Source organism: Anastrepha ludens, chromosome 4, assembly GCF_028408465.1.
Source record: "Anastrepha ludens isolate Willacy chromosome 4, idAnaLude1.1, whole genome shotgun sequence".
Taxonomy (NCBI): Eukaryota; Metazoa; Arthropoda; class Insecta; order Diptera; family Tephritidae; genus Anastrepha; species Anastrepha ludens.
The window spans coordinates 1674767-1694918 of NC_071500.1; the positions used below are offsets into that span (position 1 = coordinate 1674767).

The 20152-nt window shown below is 34.8% G+C and overlaps 2 protein-coding genes across 3 annotated transcripts; both read left to right on the forward strand.

Annotated features, from left to right (window-relative positions):
* The first annotated feature begins 1100 nt into the window (after positions 1-1100).
* Positions 1101-14052, forward strand: LOC128860519 (spermine synthase). Of its 2 annotated transcripts, none has more exons than XM_054098104.1 (4): positions 1101-1540; positions 5791-5902; positions 11645-11767; positions 11844-14052. In XM_054098104.1, exons 1-4 carry the CDS (start codon positions 1259-1261, stop codon positions 12425-12427), a joined length of 1101 nt encoding a protein of 366 aa, XP_053954079.1. In that variant the 5' UTR covers positions 1101-1258; the 3' UTR covers positions 12428-14052. The 2 variants fall into 2 exon arrangements, with proteins under 2 accessions (XP_053954079.1, XP_053954080.1); XM_054098105.1 differs by lacking the exon at positions 5791-5902 and adding an exon at positions 9225-9333 and having other exon boundaries at positions 1106-1540; positions 11844-14051.
* Positions 14053-17473: 3421 nt separating this feature from the next.
* Positions 17474-19127, forward strand: LOC128860520 (delta-aminolevulinic acid dehydratase). The gene has a single exon (XM_054098106.1). It carries the CDS (start codon positions 17690-17692, stop codon positions 18674-18676), a length of 987 nt encoding a protein of 328 aa, XP_053954081.1. The 5' UTR covers positions 17474-17689; the 3' UTR covers positions 18677-19127.
* The last annotated feature ends 1025 nt before the right edge of the window (positions 19128-20152 follow it).

Consider the following 20152-nt stretch of genomic DNA (forward strand, 5'->3'; position numbering starts at 1 on the left):
CATAATTGAAAAATTTATTGGTTGTGTTTCTCACAAACTAACTCAACATTTACAAGTTGTCAAAAGTATTCTTAATAACAACAAAAATAATAAGTATGCCAATTTAATTTGCGTAAAATGTCGAAAACGAATGATGAATTACGAAAAGCTCTGCTAAAAGAAAAAATGTGTACTCAAATGGATAAATATAAATTTAGAAAGAGGAATGAGTTTCAAAAAGAGGCAGAGTGCCGTTAATTCGAGCTCGTTACCCTTCGCATGGAAATAATGTTTTTTGCTGTATAGCACTACACTGCACCCTGTCTATTTGAGTCAATTTGCGTATATCGATGCTGCGTATCGTACGGGATTATACCACCCTATACAAAAAATTATAGAATACAAGATTGCGTCACGATGCACGATTTTGACAACCGACTGACACCATGAGTTATAATAATACAAAACAAACAAAAGGAAAAGAAATTACTTGTTTGTAAATATTCAATGAATGGCTCGGTAGTATTGTGATTTGTGACATTTACACTACACAAACTAATTAAAACGAAGTGTCTCGCGTTAAATTGTGAAAGCACAAATAAATATAATGCCTCCAAATGCAGTTTTTTCCGTTTTTGTGCGGATGTTGCTGTACATTACGTTCCTATACATTTTGTATTCTGTTTTTGAGGTGATTTGTGCGTTCTGACGTGAAGTTTAAATTTGCTTAAAAATTTTAACAAGCAAATCTCAAGGAAAAAAAAGAAACACATTAGCTGCTTGAGTGAAGTCACCTGAAGTAGATTCGTCTTGTTTGCAATGTTTACTCGCCAAAGCTGCAGCACAAAATTAAGTTTATAAATTTGTTCGTTGTCTGTGGGCTAACGGTAGCACACACATTTCACGCACATGTTCGTCGTTTGTGCCTGGCCTAGGTTCGTACTATTCCAGTGGATACTCATATTAAAATACCAATCTAAATAAATCTTGACCAATTGATTCAATGTTTACAATAAAAAAACATCCTTTCATCGAATAGATTAACTTCCGTCAAAACATCGTATTATTTCGATGTATCGAAAAATGAACATCGATGTTTTTTTTTAATCTCTACGTCAGATGTCACCTATCTGCGTTAATCAAAACAAAATCAATAGCGTTGTTCGTTTTGTTTGTGCATGAATAGCTCTTGCCGCGAAGTTTAGTATAATCTAATTTTAGAGTTAAAAATCAGAATTTTAAAAATAAAAAGTGAAAGTCGGGATTTGTTTTAGAGAAAATGACTGCTCAAACTATTCTTTTCGATTTTACTGTGGATTCAGAAAAAACTTCAGATTCTAAACAGCGCCAAGAAATCATCAAAGTAGTCCGGGGCGAGGTGGAAAATATATTTCCACAAATCGAATTGGCCTATCAAATGTCTATGGAGGATGGATTTTTTTGTGTACTAACAGAAAATAAGGAGACTATGATTACTTTACGCATTTTTCAGCAGGGTCTTGTAACTATGAACATTGAGTATTACCTGGAAGATGGAAAAGAACCACTGATGTCGTTTGATGTAAATATATAATTTCCTCTTTTAATTGAAACATTTTGTGTAACAGACACATGCAAGTGTATGTAGTTGCATAGTATATTCATTTACATATTACATACTTTTCATATGATACATTCACACATAAATGTCGAATATTCATACACAAGCCAGGTACATTTCATTGATTCTACAATAATATTAATTTACTGTATATGTTTGACAAATATCTCTTGACAGGCGCAGAGAAAAAATCACGTGGAGCATGACATGCTTTCAAACATATAGTATGTAATACATATTCTATGTTGCCAGTGGCGTATGCTCACAATGTGTTTTTATTCCAAAATCAAAGAGAGGCCTGCATATTTGATTATATAACGTTTAATACGGATTAAGGAATAATAACGATTCCAGACTTATTCTCTATAAATCTAAGAAGGCGCAAAATGGTTTATTGCACATGGGCTTGAAACTATTTCAAGAATTACTAAAATATTATATATAAAAATTAAAAATAACAATTTAGAAGACTGGTAATAGATTATATTTCGAAAGAGTTCACAGAGGGCGATTTTTGTTCCTACGACTCGTTACTTATAGAAGAGGGGGAGTCGAGGAAAGGAGGGGCGCTGTGTTGCCCATGCTCGGTCAACAATCTTCTTGTTCTCGTTCTTAATGTTTTTGACTGTAGACTAAAATCTAAAACAATTTCAAACAATGAAGTTGCCGTGAGTAAACACGACGAGCAATACCAAAAAGTTTGTGCAAAGTTGAAGCAACAAAAGTTTCCCTGTACGAACATGGTCTAAGGAAACAAATTTAGATCACAATAATTCTGTAAGATCTGATTAAAACTATCTTTTATTCCATAAACGTACTGGTACTGAAAAAGAAACCTAATAAAAAACAAATATTGAATATTTGTGTTCAAATCCTAAAAAATAGCAAGGATGGTTGAACTTAAGATTCAGCAACTTAAGGATTTGGAGAAGCATAGCTTATTAGCTTCAGAAAACAAAGAAGAGTTGCAAGCAACGACTGCCAGGGTCTATAGGGGCAGAGAACGTCAATATAGACGAATGTGTTCCAGGTGGAAACTGAGAAATCGACTACAACGGAAGAAAGGGCGGAGTCTCTAGAACCATCAACAGATGTTGCCATAAATGTGTAAATCACAAATATCATCGCAGTCGTCGCAAATGTCATCGGAAAAGTCGTCACAAATTTCATCGCAGGTTTCATAAATGTACGCATATACTCGTACAAGGTGCGTTCAAAAAATAAGGTGAATTTTTCAAATTTCCGCGATACGTACATTCGACTATCAATTATGTTGGGACACTCGTCTCGAAGATATGTTCACGGTTTTAGCAATATAGCATATTTAGTTTGTTTGTGAGAGGCAGGCATAAATAAGATAAGTGTTTTGTGCTGTTTTGCGGGTTCGGCGTCTTTCTACTATCGACTCTCGGCTTTCTTGGATGATTGCGCTTTGGTTTCGATGCCATGATTCGTCACCAGATATGACTCTTTTAAGCAAATCTGGATCATTGATAACGTCATTTAACAATTCCTGAGCGATGATCATGCGACGTGTCCTTTGGTCAAAATTCAGGAATTTTGGAACGAACTTCGCTGCCACGCGCTTCATGCCCAAAAATTTCCGAAATCCTCAGCAACTTCTCTAATTGTGATTCGACAACAATTTTCTTCACTTTCTCACCATTTTTATTGTTTGTTGATGTGTTGGGGCGTCGTCATTCACATATTCTCGACCTTCTGTGAAAAGCTCGGACCACTTGTAAACATTTTTTTGACTCAGAGTACTCTCAGTCAACATTTCAATTCCATTTTTTACACAAATTTGATGCAACTTCTTTGATCTATATTTTTCGATAACAGATAATCGCCGAACACGCAAAACACTTGCTTTATTTATGCCGCTCACAAACCAACTAAATATGATATACTGCTAAAACCGTGAACATATCTTCGGGAAGAGTTACCAACATAAAAAAAATAATAATCGCAAAGTCGAATGTACGTAGCCCGCGAAATTTGAAATTTCGCCTTATTTTTTGAACACACCTCGTACGTATATCAGATTTGGAAGAACAGAAGACACACATAACGTCGCAACTGGAAAGGATTGAGGCTGAAGTAGATGCAGTGAGATCTCTCCTGAGAACTATAACTAAATCGTCCCAACATTTTAACCTGTGGTCCCAGTGGTTAAAAGCTCCATCGTTCGACGACACTGTATCATATCCGATCTTTATGTTACAGTTTGAAACAACAGCGACAACAAGTCACTGAAGTACTGCAGACACAGTTGCTGCATTGCTTGTCTCACTTAAGGGTTGTGCCGCCGAAGTACTGCAGGCAGTTCTGGAAGCCTATCGGGGTATCTACGACACTCTAATGGTAGCAATAAAAATACGTTGCGGGAGTGAATACAGGCTACAAATAGTACAGTATCTTAGCGGTCTGGTGGTATAAGAGCGGTGGGAAAAGAGCATCTAAAACTGAAATAACAACAGAAAGTACTGTGGCTAAGACATGTTAAGCACAGTGGAATAGCCTTAAAATTATTGATAGAATTCTGAATTGCATATGGCAAAGCAAAGGGTTGTTTAAAGATTTCGACGTGAGTGTTAAAGATGTCAAGTAAGTGAGTGGAGGATATTGTAGTGAAATTACAAAAGAGAGATGTACGTCCAATACGTAATCGTGAGAAAGACCTAAGGGACTGCAAATCACACCTCTCGCGATTATGGGTTTCTGTCTCCTTGCATTTATCGGTGAGCAATGATGGCGTACACTTCTCCAATCGTCAATGTTAGATTTCACAATTATTGTTTTCGTAAGTCTATGCAAGTTTGTTGTGCTTGAAGCTGCTGCCGGGGGCTTTGATTACAGGGAGGACATTATAAACGATATATGCTTAGCAATAGCAGAACAAGGCGATCATCGCTCAGGCAATACTTAATATTTTTTTTCATTTACACAGCAGAACCAAGGGAAGCAGCAAACTTAAAACACGATTTGAAGGAGTAACGGGCGGATGTTGTATATTAATGGGAGGAGTCACAGCGGCAGCGGATGAAAAGCAAGAAATGAATGCAAACTTAAGGTCTTTTGTGTCCTATGATGGAGCTGGGTTGGGCTACGCGCCCAAGCAGAAGATGAGTTAAAAGCAATAACAGCAGGAGAGTTGCCAACAGCACATTTAAGTGCAACTATTTCAGTAGTTAGCAATTCATTGTTTGCATTTTTATATTCTTCATTTGCCAACCAGCTGATATGAATGTCGTTTTGGTTGTATTTTACCGGGCAAAATGTTGCAACTAAGTTCGTTCAGCAGTTTCGTTCTGTTTATACTATAAAGCAGATAGTATAATGTCACTTCGCAGAGATACAACACCTGTAATAATTGTATCATGGGTTGTACCTAGACATTTTTTTTATGGAACTATGTGTCTTAAAGCTTCTAAAGCATAAATTAGAAGCGTAAGCTTATCGCTTCAGCATTTTTGAAATATATGTACGTTAGCTGGAGATTTTTATCTTAAAGTCTGATTTTTCAAATGAATAGAAGTACGGGATTCATATACAATTAGAGTTATATCTCGTAACATTAGAGGGGCAGACGGAAATTTAGTCTCAATATATAAAAAGGGGACGTGGTTTTTATCTCATACATCTTTATAATAGTTTTATTCCAAAAATTAAGTGCGCGCGTAAATAAAGTTCTACCGAATTTAGCCAAACATTTTCCAGTAGTAACAATCAGCTTCCCTCAAAATTAAATGTAACTTTACTCTTTCAATTTGTCGTACTTTGCCGGTGATTTGCGTGCGCGACCCCCCAAAAGCTGTTAGTTTTTGATACCTAAAAAATGATAATTATCAAAAACTAAATTGTAAGCTTAGGCCGTCTAAGGGCCCTTTCACACATTTCTAATTCCTATTCGAAAATAGCGAACATAATGGTATTTAGTTCTTTTCGAATATCCATATGAAAAATGTATACATATTTTGGTTTCCATACTGCTTTAGAAATTGGCATGTACAAAATTTCTTATTAAATATGTGCTGCTATTGGCTTAGAAGTATCTTCAATTGATTAAGAACTCAAAACGACACGAGCAATTCGAGAATCTAACTAATATAATTTCATATATTATGCATTGTTTAATTTATAGGCTTATAATTTGTTCTTAATTGTAAATGTATTTAACTATTTGTATTGTGTACAATTTACAATTGCAGACAATGCGCACAATGGAACTAATTTTACGGCAAAAATTACATTCCGATCGTTCCAAGTATTTACCGCCGATAAAACGTGGTGGATATATTGACATATACATGACTAGTTCAGGTCAGCTCAAGATTGAACATTATGCAAACGTATTATACTACCATAGATCTGGTTTATGTTTTCAAAAGCAGATTTGATAAACGAATAAGTAATAAAACAATGCGAATTTGCCATTATTATTGAATCGAATTTTACATATTCTGCACGAACACAATATTGAACATTATCTTTTGTATATTTGCTTCCAAATGCTTTTGATGCTCAGTTTTCTTTGGATACTAGTTTCCTATATTTTCGCTTTTTATTTCCTCTTTTAATTATACTTAGAACATTTTTGCTTGTGTTTAATGAGCTAAGGAAGCGATGTATGTAGGCTTCCTTTCGTTAACAACCAATACACAACTCCAACCAAAAAAATTATACATTTTACCCTATGACACCGAAACTTGCATAGCTCAGCAAGTTGCATGCCTTGTTTTATAATTATTATTCCCTTTTTCCAAATATAAAAAGTTATACACATAATGAAATTAAAAACTCGAGTTCATTTCACAAAACTTTTCGGGAACTTTAAAATTTTAAAGCGCGATGCTTCTTTGTACCTCGAATGCAAAAATTATTTTGTATCTATGCATTCATGCAGTATTTTCATGAAACTTATTCCTAAAATGAGCAAAAAATAAGATTTGTTCTTTAAAACTAATTCCATTGCCCTTAATCATGTATGAAATGCAAAGTTACTCCTATGTTTGTTTATCGCGGAACAAAAAATAAATGAAAAACGGAAATCCAGCATTAACTTTTTCAGGTGAAGTCATATCATGAACCATATGATAGTTTGTTTTTCATATTCGGTTTAAATTATGATGGTGATTCCTATATTCAATGGATCGCAAGTCTTTCAGAAAATGCAGCATTCTCGTATTCGCAAGATTTTGTAATAAATTACAATACCCCTATTTGACCGAGCTCGGCTATATTACAATTGAGTATTCCGCAATACTTTCTGCAATCCTGATAAAGTCGGTTTGTTTTGATATCCATTTCTTCTACTTATTTGCTCACTGAAATTGGAGCGATATCTTTAAAGTAATAGGCATACGATTTAGTTTTCGTTTCCTCTAAAGAAAATATTTTTAAGAGAGAAAAATTAATGCTTTCAGACGTCGAAAGTTTGCCGAGCTAACGAATAACAAATTGTAATGCTACCATAGGTTAACGCGAAATCACTCTGGCGCACTCGCGGTTAACAAAATCCCACCTTCCTAACAATTTGAGTAAAAAATATTTTCAAGAGAAATCAGATGGTGCTTTTCAATTGCTGACTGACATCTCATGGTGAATTCAGTTTTGGTGTTTTTTGGCCAAAGCGAAACGGGCAAAATTCAATTTGATTGTTAAAAGCCGCTTTTTTTTCCAGGACGTCTTCAATAAAACCCCGTCTGCGTTATTTTTTTGAAGCGATCGTTCAGAACTTCCGTGGTAGCACGTTATCACTCGTCTCAATTCGCTTCTTTTGTTTTTTTTTTTTGCAAACTATTTTAACATTTTTATCACGGCCTAATTTTTCATGTTTTTTAGCATTATTCAGAACATTCGATATATTGATCGATACGCAACTAAAAAAGTGAGCAAAGTACACAGAAATTTCATTACAAATACTTTATTTGTCATTGCCTATCGCTTTAAATCTTTAATAATAGTTGTATGGAAGATGTTGCGTTTTCATTGACCGCCAGTGTACATACAGTGTATGTATATATACTACAGTGGCGAACTTAACTGAGTGTATGACGGTTTTTTATATTTACAGTGTTTCTCAAGTTAAATTTCTTTTGTTATTTTTTAATATTGACCATAAATCAAACTTTATACAAAATTTAGGAAAATTCAATAAATTTTGTTCTAAATTTTGAACTTTTTAATATGAATTTTGAGAAAAACTTCAAGTATGAACTTGAATTTTAGTATAATCAAATGAACCAAAAAAAATTATTAACCGATTTTTTAGAAGCTTAAAAGTTGCACTTATTTTACTAATATTTCACGATATATATAAGTATTATTGCGTACCCGAAATTTTTCTACAAATTTGTATTAAAAAGTTAAAAATCTAGGGGAACATTTGTTGAATTTTTCTAAATTTATATGGGTTTGGTTAATGAAGGAATGATACTAAAAAAAAATACAAGAATTCTAACTCGAAAAACATTAGAAATATTAAAAAAATTATCACTGCTGTGACTGATACACTGGCTCATTCTCATTTTTGCTAAATAATCTGAACTGCTGATCTGCCACAGTAGCTGATCAGTGTTTGCGCTCTAACCTCCTAGTACGTATTCTACCAAAATTTCGGATTTAGAATTTGAAACTGTTTTTTTTTTTTGTTGGTTTTGACATCTCAATGCCGCCTGTTCTGTCGCTATGATACTTTGTTGGATCTACAGGCAGAGATTTAGAATAACGTTCTGACCATACTCAAGACCGGAGTGCCTTATTAACTTCCATTTTTGATAACCATTTCAGGTGAGCCATTTGACTTAAAGTAGTTCAATAACCATTCATATAAAGAAATCAAGTTTTTATTTCCTCAATTTATGAATGAAGATTGAAGACAACGAAGTTAAAGCAATGCCACAAAATATCTACAAACTGTATTTGAGTACATTAATTTAATTATATATATTCATTTTTCGTTTGGTTTTTCAACAAAAAAAATTTATTCATTTTGACACTGTATAAAAATCAATAGAATTTCAGAATCTCCTACGACAGCCGATCATTTTATAATTTGTTAAAACATTTTTTAATATTTGTTCAACAGCGCGAAATTAATATAAAAATACTTTGAAATTTCTAAATTTTGCCAAGGCTTCAAACGCAATTTACAAAAGCTTTAAATGACGTAAAATGCCAAATATTTTCACTAGATTCTCAAGCATAGTCATAAAAATGGCATACTATTAATTTAAATGAATTTTTAAAATCTCTGAAAATATCATTGATCAAACTTTTTATATTTTAATAATTAAGATTTTGTAGGATTTTTAGTTGAAGTTCCCAAAGCCGCCCCTCCCGTAGGTCTGGTGAGTGCATTTGTATACGTATATGGGTATATAATATGAAATCACCATGCATCGTGTACTTGAATGTATGAATGCAAAATCCATAACTTGTTCATATTCACCGATCATTGAACTGCAATTTAATAATATTTTATAATTTTATTGAAAACAAAACTATTTTCTTTTATTTTCATATATGAATCTCTTACGACATCAACTCATAAAAATGCCACCCACCATCTACCACAATTACCATCATCACCACTACCACAACTTCTTCCACTTCGATAATATCCGAACGCAAAATTTTATAGTCATCCAAACGCCTTGAAAATATCCTAGCCAAGAAATTGAAAGTTCATTCTGGACAAGTATTACCCACATTGAAACGTGGCGATGTCGCTAGGTATTTTCCATCATCAGGTAATGATTTCTTTTAAAATTTGCCGATTTATTTATTCGTTTATATGTATTTCCAATTATAGAATAAGATAATATGTATGTATAACCAATCGTGTATGAAATGTTCAAATGTATGGATTACTAAATGTTACTTAGTGAAATTATATTATATATGTATGAATTTACAATATTTTAACAAAATTAAGAGGAAAAGGCAAAATATCATTAGTCCGATTCTTTACTTGAGGACTACAACCAAGAACGTACTGGCAATCGTAAGAAATAAAATTGGGAGATCCACTGCACGAACTAAATGGGAATATTTGTTTCCCATTTTTTTGTATAATACAGGGTGGGCTATATAGCGTTTGCTTTTTGAACCACCTATTTTTTTGAGAATGGTAACACAAATGACATGTGAAATGTGTTCATAATTTACTTAAAGGTTTGACATTTGCGAAATGAGCCGCTATACGTACGTATGTATATGTATATTGAATCACATTAAGCTTCAAATAAGACCGCCATTAGACTTTCGTACATTTTTGTTCATTTGCACATTCAATTAACTAAATTTGTATTAAATATTCCGGTAAATTTGATCGCACTTGATTAAAATCTGCGTACAAACGATTACGTTGAAATACTCGTTTATGGAAGTCACCATATCAAATTACGAGGCGAGTAGTACGTTTGCAGATGCCATACTTCGATGTTATGTTATGTGCCGAGTTGTACGAGCTTGTGTACAATTTACACCCATGTCTTTGAGGAAAAAGCAAACTAGCGAGATAAGTTAATCTACAAACATTTTTACGAATGCAAGATAGTTTAAAATTAATGGTTAGAAACTTCAAATTATTCCTAAATTAATTACTTTATTGAAAACTTCAATTAGACCCTTGTTTTCCTTTTATTTGGTTTGAAAATCCTCATTTATGTGTTTCCAAATCTTAAATTGCATTCAAATATTCTTTTGAGGCCATAGCCAACCAAGTGAGTCTGCGAATGGTCACCATTAGGATGATCCCGGATTGGAAGCCCACTGTGGACATGAAACATCAATATGCCAAATGCCTTCGGTATGTAATGATAAACGCCCGAGCGAACAAGTATGCCTGCTTTGAAAAATAGATCTTCTGATGTAGACCATGCGTCGTTCGAAAATGGCATAAAACTGTAGCGACGAGATTTAAACGCACCACAAGTTGGAGGAAGAGATCTGCTATATACGCAACAGAGGATGTATGTGCCATTGTACATTCGGTTTCTAGTCTAAGCTCCACGTATTCAATTTCATTAAATTAAAGTTAAATACGAACTGCACATGCGTGCATACTCTTGCTAATTACTCTGCCATTATTTAAGGTTTAGGCGGGGACGAGTGAAAATATCGAATTTAGTCCGCGGCTAACTTATAAGTGTTCACACATACACACATACACACATGTGGTATGTATGTATAAACACACATATACTTTATTATTATCAATTATGCGGTAAAAGTTAACGATATATGTATGTATACTTATATGTATGTATAGGTAGGTAAATAAGTAGCCAAAAAGTCACTTTATTTTCATATTCTAATAAATAGGTAGACATAATTACGTTGTATGAGGCGATAGCTATGCAGCCTAATAAATATTGTTTGCAATTCAATTTCAATGTGGAATGTGTCTTGTTTGCACGACCCAGTGTTGCTAATTATATTTCTGGCCTAGCAATGGAAAAATTAGCATTTGTGGTTGAGAACGGTTGACCACAATACTTTGGATTTTCGAAGCACTTGGTATACTCGCGTTTCGCACAAGGTGATCTTATTGTTGTCATATTAATTCCCAAAGATACCTCGATCTCACGGTATGTTGCATGACGACCTTGCTCAATCATTTTGCGCATCGATATTTCTCAGCACAACAACTGATTATAGGCGACCTTCCGGAAATTCATCGGTGAGCCAATAGTGACCACGAGAAAATTCATAACACAAGTCTGTACGGTGCCAAAGAATGTAGCTTGCTCGCCGTATAACGATTTTAGTTCATCGATGCATTCCTATCTTGTTTATCCTTGTCGAAAATTGTGAAAAATAATCACACGAATATGTTCACGGTTTAATTTCCGATACACTATCGTAACGTTCTCCGTGTGTTTATGGTAATATTTGTCGAACTTTGAAATGGAGACGCCACCTGGCACCTGACAACACTTGTAGTACCCAATGCCAGAAATATAAATAGCAACCCTCGCGCATTCATATATAAAATACATATGCACAAGAAATGAAATCGAATTCAGAAATTAAATTGATAAATACCTTGAATTTTAGACGAACGAATTATTGAATATGACATTGATGCAATGGTATATGAGGAGCGTTCACCTTTTCAAAAAATTCAAATATTACACTCGAAAACCCTTGGGAATATGTTGATTTTGGATGAATTACAAAGTAAGTATATACATTTTTGTCCATGTTTATAAGACAGATTTTCTATACTCATATGCATATTTATTTTGTAATGCAGATATTGCTGAGTCTGATTTAATCTATACGGAGACTCTGATGGGTCGTGGTGTTGAAAATTATGAAGGAAAAGAGATATGCATACTTGGTGGAGGAGACGGTGCACTACTCTACGAATTACTTAAAGAGAGCCCCAAATTCGTTGTGATGCTTGAAATCGATGATTTGGTGATGCAAGCCTGTAATAAGTACTTAAATACGATTTGTGGCGAAGTACTTGAGAAGCGTAGGGGAGATAACTACGAAATAGTCGTTGGAGATTGTGTGGAGTATATGAAAAAGTTCATATCGGAAGGACGAAAATTCGACTATATTTTTGGAGATCTCACTGATATTCCAATATCTGGCGCACCGGTTGGGGAAATTTGGGATTTCATTCGCACAATTCTCGAACATTCATTTAAACTATTAAAACCAGATGGAAAATATCTAACGCATGGCAACGGTACAGCTTGCACAGAATCTTTGGAGTTGTTTGAAGATCAATTACGATTGCTTCGGCCAAAAGTCAAATTTACTACATCCAAGGCATTTGTGCCTTCTTTTATGGAAGAATGGCTATTTTATCAAGTATCTTTGGCTTGACCGACTCAAGCATTATATAATTCAAATGACAAGTTATACAGTAGAATGCAACGGCTACATTGTTACACACAATTTCAAGCAACCTTCATAAATTGTATGCTGCAAATTCTCAACGAGGCTTTTTTGATGCTTAGTATGATGGGTATTATGAATGGAAAATTAAATACTTCGATTTCACTAAAAATAGCGTCGTTTCCTTTGAAATATCTTCACCACTCACTGGTTTCTTAGTGTGACGGAGAGGCTATATATCTCATAGAAACGACTTTAAAATATCTGGTCATACTATACCAGAAAAAACTTGACAGCTATAAATCGTACCAAATATGGATTGCCAATTTATTTATTCCTAGTGATAATTATACTTATTTACTAATCGTGTTCTGAGCAACGTTCATTAGATGCTTCCTTATATTCATTAAGATTACGTTTATGTATTTGAATTACTGTTGGGTCATTCCACGGTGACGGGTGTGACATTTCAGCTTACATTTTAAGATTTAAAACGATTATTTTACGTTAGATATCAGCAGTAGGAATAACGCATTGAATAAACATTTTCAACATTTACAGGGAATTTTCTTACCTGTATTTGTAAATATAGCTGATATGTTCCAAATTCAACTGTGACGTGTGACGTGACATGACTTCCTGACGGGCGTGACAAGTGGAGTATGAATAAAAGAGTAAAAATTATTATATTATTGAACTAAGTTTATTAAAAAAATCGGATTTTACAACTACACAAAAGATTATGTCACCTAAGGACTGGATAAACTCTGCTCGTACTGTTCATCTCCACTGTCTTAGTAGTCGTGGTTGTTCCCTATGACCTGTTACTGTATGAGACCATGTTTCTGTGAAATGGTTTTTTGTATTACCAAAGTTTCAGATTAGCAGATAAGTATTCGCTGGCCGTGTTTATTTAAACGTGTATTGCTTTGATAGCAATCCAAAGCTGGCACTCCACTGCTGCTCTCAACTTCGTGCTTTGTCCCTTTGTTTATTTTCCAAAAATATTTTGCATTTTTCGGGTCACTTAAATATTTCTCTACTCTTCCTCTTTCTTGCAGCACAAACTTTGTAACAACCCTAATTGAAAAAGAAAATTACAAAAATAATTACTTCATTTGAATTATGAGGAGAGTGACATTTTATTTTGAAAAAGAAAAGTATTTAAATACTTAAACCTTTACCTAATACTTTGTAAATGGTATAACCTAAGGTAAACAAATATCTGATTGTAGGACAAATTACGAAGTTTTGGTTTTCTGTCTTGAAAGTTGGTTTTATATACTCTCATCTATAGAAATAATACCCTTAAATTCGTAAGTTTATTTTCATTTCGTTCAGCATAGATTGCCGTGGAATGAGCCTTTTATACTTTAAGTCCAGTTAAAGTCATTAATATGTATGTAATTTAAAGCGAAGCTATGTTGATGAATCTAGTTATTTATGTGAATATATATGGATTGTACCAAAAAAGAAAACATGCAAAGCCAGGAATATAAATCGAAGATGTGTACTTAACATATACCTTTAAGTATTAAATTGCTTAAAATTCAATAAAATCGTAAAAAGTCGTTTGCAGAAACAAAAGTTTTAACTTACAAATACTAAGCCGTCTGTATCTTTTTTTCAGAAAAACTATGTTGCTCTATATATATTCCAACTTTTGTCTGGAATCATGTTTTTGTTTTAGTATCTCATACGCTCAGTATTGCCAGTGGTTTCGCAATCATTTGTGATTTGTCAAAATATTAAGTTGCCAGTTTACATATATAGGGTTATTCAATAGGTGCGCTTCAACTTTTTTCCGATAGGGAGGGCGAACGACGCAATATTTTTTATTTTTCGCTTGTCATTTGTAAACTTCATTAGTATACATTTCATCATGGAACGCTACACACTTGAGCAACGATTGCAAATCGTGCAAATTTTTTATGAAAATAATAGTTCTATTGCTGCTACTTTAAGAGCATTACGGCCATTTTACGGTCCATTTAACAAGCCGTCCCGTATTGGGGTTATGTGAAGTCATTGGTCTACAGTAACAAGCCTGCGACGATTTGTGAGCTCAGAGCCAATATTGAACGCGAAATTGCTGGAATTTCGGCCGATTTATGCAAAAGAATGGTCGAAAATTGGGTTCAACGATTGGACTTCGTAAAACGTGCACGCGGTGGTCATGCAAAAGAAATCGAATTTCATACTTAAATGTATATGTTCAAACTCGATAATAAAAAAAAAAATTAGTTAAAAAAGTTAAACCGTTTGTGCTTTATTCAAAAAAGTTCAAAAGTTGAAGCGCTCTTACTGAAAACCCCTATATTAAGAATTAATCAAATAGTACATTTTGAAAATTTACTAATTTTTCCTAATATGACCAAAAAGATTTAATTTTCGTTAATTTCTACCACTGGAATTTTTTAAATTTATGTACATTTAATTAGTAAACTTAAACTTACCTTATCTACAACAATCAGCTGGTATGGAAGAAATCAACCTGAAGCAGATCGCATTCTCTTCTTAATTGGCGCGATAACCGCTTACGCGATTTTGGCCGAGTTTAACAAAGCGCGCCAGTCGTTTCTTTCTCGTGCTAACCGGGGCCAGTTGGACACCTTCTCCACCTGATCTTTCCAACGCAGAGGAGACCTTCCACTTCCTCTAGTATCATCAGCTGGTACCTCATCGAATACTTTCAGAGCCAGAGCGTTTGTATACATTCGGACGACATGACCCAGCCAACGTAGCCGCTGGATCTTTATTCGCTGCGCTATGTCTATGTCGTCGTAAAGCTCATACAGCTCATCGTTCCATCGCCTGCGATATTCGCCGTTGCCAACGTGCAAAGGTCCAAAAATCTTCCGCAGAATCTTTCTCTCAAACACTCCAAGCGTAGCTTCATCAGATGTCATCGTCCAAGCTTCAGGACGGGCATAATGAGAGCCTTGTAGTTTTGTTCGTCGAGAGAGGACTTTACTGCTCAGTTGCCTACTTAGTCCAAAGTAGAACTTATTGGCAAGAGAGATTCTACGTTGGATTTCAAGACTGACATTGTTATCGGTGTCAATGCTGGTTCCTAAATAAACGAAGTCTTTTACAATCTCGAAATTATAACTGTCTACAGTGACGTGGGTGCCGATACGCGGGTGTGCCGGCTGTTTGTTTGATGATAGGAGGTACTTCGTTTTGTCCTCGTTCACCACCAAACCCATTCGCTTTGCCTCTTTATCCAGTTTGGAGAAGGTAGAACTAACAGCGCGGTTATTAAGGCCATCATCGGCATATGCCAACAATTGTACGCTCTTATAAAATATTGTGCCTGAGCGATTAAGTTCTGCGGCTCGTACGATGCTCTCCAACATCAGGTTAAAAATGTCACACGACAGCGAGTCACCCTGTCTGAAACCTCGTTTGGTATCAAACAGCTCGGAGAGGTCCTTCCCAATTCTGGCGGCGCTACTGGTGTTGAGCAACGTCATCTTGCATAGCCGTATTAGTTTTGTGGGGATAAAAAATTCAGACATCGCGGCATACAGATTGCATTGGTGAGATTTTATCAGATGATACGAGACTACTGGCATAAGTTGGTGGTAACTGTATCATCGTGATTTGTCGGGCCCATTAAAAAATAAATATTGATACTTGAAGCTTGCCCTAATCTGTCTTGAAATAAATAGGTTAAATATAAAGAAAATGTGGTTTGACCATCAGCTTAAGATCTATTATGCTGCTGCTCAAAACAGGACGTTATCAAAACACAGTTTCCTTAATAAACCTAGAATGGAGTTGGGTTGTGCTGAGCGTATTTACATTTGTACTAGGCCGAGATGTCTACTCCTCTGAACAGAAGTTTTTTTTAAAGTAAATTCCGACAACTTGGAATTTGTTCTGACGTTAAACGATTCGTTACGACTTGCCAAACCTTATAGTGCAAGTATATAATAAATGCAAATAGTTCATTTATCTATAATTAACATTATTTAACATTGTTTTTAAGTTATTTTAATAAAAATGAAATTTTTTCTAAGTTTGTTTTGTAAATTGGCCTCTGGTGACGATACAGCATGCTTGACTGCGCTTTGTATGTGTTAGTGCAGTCGGGTGGCGTCGTGTCACACATACTTGTTGTCGGTAAAAATCAAAAATTTTAGATATTAGCGTCAAGCACCCGACACGCACACATATAAAGTTCTTGTCAAACAATGCTTGACCGTCACCAGAGGCCAAATGATTTCGAAATGTATTGTTTGGCGAGAGAGCAATCAGCTGACAGGATTCTATGGGATTTTCCAAAATCCTGCGATAAAATCTACGATACAGAAGGAAAGTAATTTTTCATTTAACAGCTGACAGAGGACTGCGTTTACGTCGGTGACTGTTTGCAGCATGAGTGGGGAAGCATTACTGAACAGAAATGCTAACACTGTTTGCTATTCTCAGCTAACAAATAAGAGTTTTCGATATCAATTGTTCTCTCGTAGCTAAAAAAACATTCGATGTTTCTCTAAGCAATTCTATTCATTGATTATATTTCCCTGTACAACTCCTTATGGGTAAGAAAAAAGAGATTGTCATATTAAACACGAAACTAGCAATGGGTAGAATGAGATATAATGTATTTGATTGTGATCATAAATTTAATACATTTGAAATAAATTTTTAATCTGTTTTCTGTACAAAAAAATTAAAACTTTTATAAACTAACAAAGCTCTGGCAATGTATTCTGGTAGAGGGAGCCAAAAAATACGTGCACATATTGGCGATTTGAAAGTTTACGTCTGACATTTTCTGAATGAGTATATAAATTACTGTAATCTATTTGCTCCGACACTTATCAGTAAATATATTACTTCTACTCTTAAGAATGAAAAGGTAATGAATGACTCGATAGTAAGCTGTCTACAATTATTAAAAAATAATGATGCTTGATTAAATTGTAAAATTTAGGGCAACGATGAAATGTTTGATCGATAATCGATATTTTGAAAATCGAAGTATTTCACGCATTTCTATATATGCCTCATATCCGATGATTTTCATTCAAGCAAATGTGGAGTGATGTGGAACGTTAGCATCAATATGTATATTTGGTTCGAAAAGTCACGTATTCATCCATTGAAATGCAAACTCGTTGTTGAAGTATGGTGCACGCAATATAAAGCAATATCGGTACTTAGGTAATCAATAAGGCAAAAATCAATTGGTTTTTGGAAAGTAAAGTTGTTCGTAGTGTGAAAGCGGGCAAAGAAAAAATGGAAAGAAAGTTGCACAGTGGTATCCATCATCCTACCTTGCGTATGCTGCAGGAATCAGGTTGCGAAATAACGCCGCACAATTTAATGTATCCAATTTTTGTTATTGGAGATGACGACGTTGTGGAGCCTATTAAAAGCATGCCAGGTCAATCACGTATGGGTGTCAATCAGCTGAGAAAATTTATTGAGCCTCTCATACCAAAAGGGCTTTCTTCTGTTCTCTTATTTGGAATTGTAGACTCTAACTTAAAAGATGATCGAGCTACTAATGCAGACTCGGAAATAAATCCAGTAATTCGAGCATTGCCTCTTTTGAGAAAGTGGTTTCCTAATCTTTTAATTGCCTGCGACGTTTGTCTCTGTCCTTACACGAAACACGGGCATTGTGGAATACTTGGTGAAAATGGACTTTTGAACTCTCAAAGCATTGAACGATTAGCGGAGGTTGCTGTTTCCTATGGGCGTGCGGGAGCACACATTGTCGCTCCTTCCGATATGATGGATAATCGTATTCGTGCTATTAAAGAAGCACTGATAGCAGAGAATTTGGAAAACCGTGTATCTTTGCTGTCTTACTCAGCTAAATTCGCATCAAACTTTTATGGCCCTTTTCGCGATGCTGCAAAGTCTGCGCCAGCGTTCGGAGATCGCCGTTGCTATCAGCTTCCCAGTGGCTCCAAGGGTCTGGCAATAAGAGCTGTTCAAAGAGATGTTGTAGAAGGAGCAGATATGCTGATGGTGAAACCAGGCATGCCTTACCTTGATATATTGCGTCAGACAAAAGATACTTATCCCAGTCATCCGCTGTATGTGTATCAAGTTAGCGGGGAATATTCAATGCTCTATTTCGCTGCCCAAAACGGGGCTTTTGATCTGAAGGAAGCTTTAATGGAGACAATGAAGGGATTTCGTCGAGCGGGAGCTGATTGCATTATAACCTATTTCACTCCAACATTGTTAGATATTTTACTTGAGCTTAAATAACGTTGTAGGTTGAAGTTACTTTCATTTTTAATATGAGCATGCAAATGCATAAGCGTTATATCCGTATCGAACTTGACTTTAAATAATTGGGACTAGCGCTATTAATTATCAAGAATTGAAATTTACCGCCTTATGTACATATCTTGTATTTGCATTTCAATTAATCACTGTCTAAAATAGAATACTTTATGTAGTATTCATATTTACGATAAAAGTTCATATAGGAAAATCGCCTATTTTATTTGAATAGCAATATTTCGAAAGTCTAGCGACCTCCGTAGAATATGTCTGGACTTCTAGCTTAATTTTTTCGATACTTATTGTTAAATAGAAAATAACACCAAACTATATTTTTTAATTTCAGATGGCCTATACTAAGTAAATTCTATTTCAATGTAAAAACTGACGACTTTATGACAAATAAATAACTTTTTGTCCGTGAAGAATTATATATATGGCTTCTATATTCTTTTCAGAAACGACGTGTTTGAATATTTATAAAAGCTATGAATAAATATGTTGTATCGTATTTTACTTCCTAATCAAAAAAAAAAAAAAAAAAAATTGTATAATTAGCTGTTCATACTCGGTGTTGCCCGCACACATTTTTCCATTGATTGAAAGAATGAGTTTCTGAATACGATTTTTACTTATATTTAAATGATGGGATAAAAATCCAAATAAGGGTAGAGAATTCCACCGTCTGTGAAATCACTGGTGTGTAAGAAAATGCTAAAATTCTATTTCTACTAAAATTGATTTTCATTGAGCACCTCATGGTGCCATTACATGCTTATTGGATTCAATCACTTCATCGAGAAATGATTCTTCAAAATGAATATTTACTATAAATAAAAAAGCTCATAGTAATAACTTGACTTCAGAGTCTTTTTGGATAAATATTTTGGAAAAGTTGATATTCGAGTGAAATCGAGCCTTAGATACGGTATATGGAACCTGCAAAGGAGTACAGGTCGCGGTCGGCCAAAGACCACTTGGAGAAGGTCGATGTTGCGCAAGCTAGCAGATGCCGAGATCACATGGCGCGGCACAAAAATATAGTACAGCCTAGGTCCATGTACGATGGAAGAGTCTTATTGAGGTCCTATGTTCTCGAGCAGAGTGAACAAGGATATAAAAAAGGTACAGAATATAAATTAAGTTTTTAGTAATAACCCCATTCTGGTGCCACCTACGGGCTAAATGTTTTTTAAACGTATTTCTCTTCACGTTATTAATATATATTTCGAATATAACCAAATAGGACTATTAATGTGAGTTTTAGTAATAATTCGATCCTGACGCCATCTGACACGACTTCTTTTTTCATACAAACCTGGACCTTGTAAACACATACAGCAAAAGTACGAGTTGCCAAGCAATTTGAAAGTTTAGGAAACTTTTTTTCATTAATTTTAGGGCCCGTTGATTAGGATTCGAAGAAACTTAAAGCGACATTGATTCATTTCATAATGA

Coding starts and splice junctions, on each gene's coding strand:
- LOC128860519 (XM_054098104.1), top strand. CDS start 1,259: ATGACTGCTCAAACTATTCTTTTCGATTTTACTGTGGATTCAGAAAAA. Junction 5,903..11,644: donor CATATACATGACTAGTTCAG/GTCAGCTCAAGA, acceptor CTTGAATTTTAG/ACGAACGAATTATTGAATAT. Junction 11,768..11,843: donor GATTTTGGATGAATTACAAA/GTAAGTATATAC, acceptor TTTGTAATGCAG/ATATTGCTGAGTCTGATTTA.
- LOC128860520 (XM_054098106.1), top strand. CDS start 17,690: ATGGAAAGAAAGTTGCACAGTGGTATCCATCATCCTACCTTGCGTATG.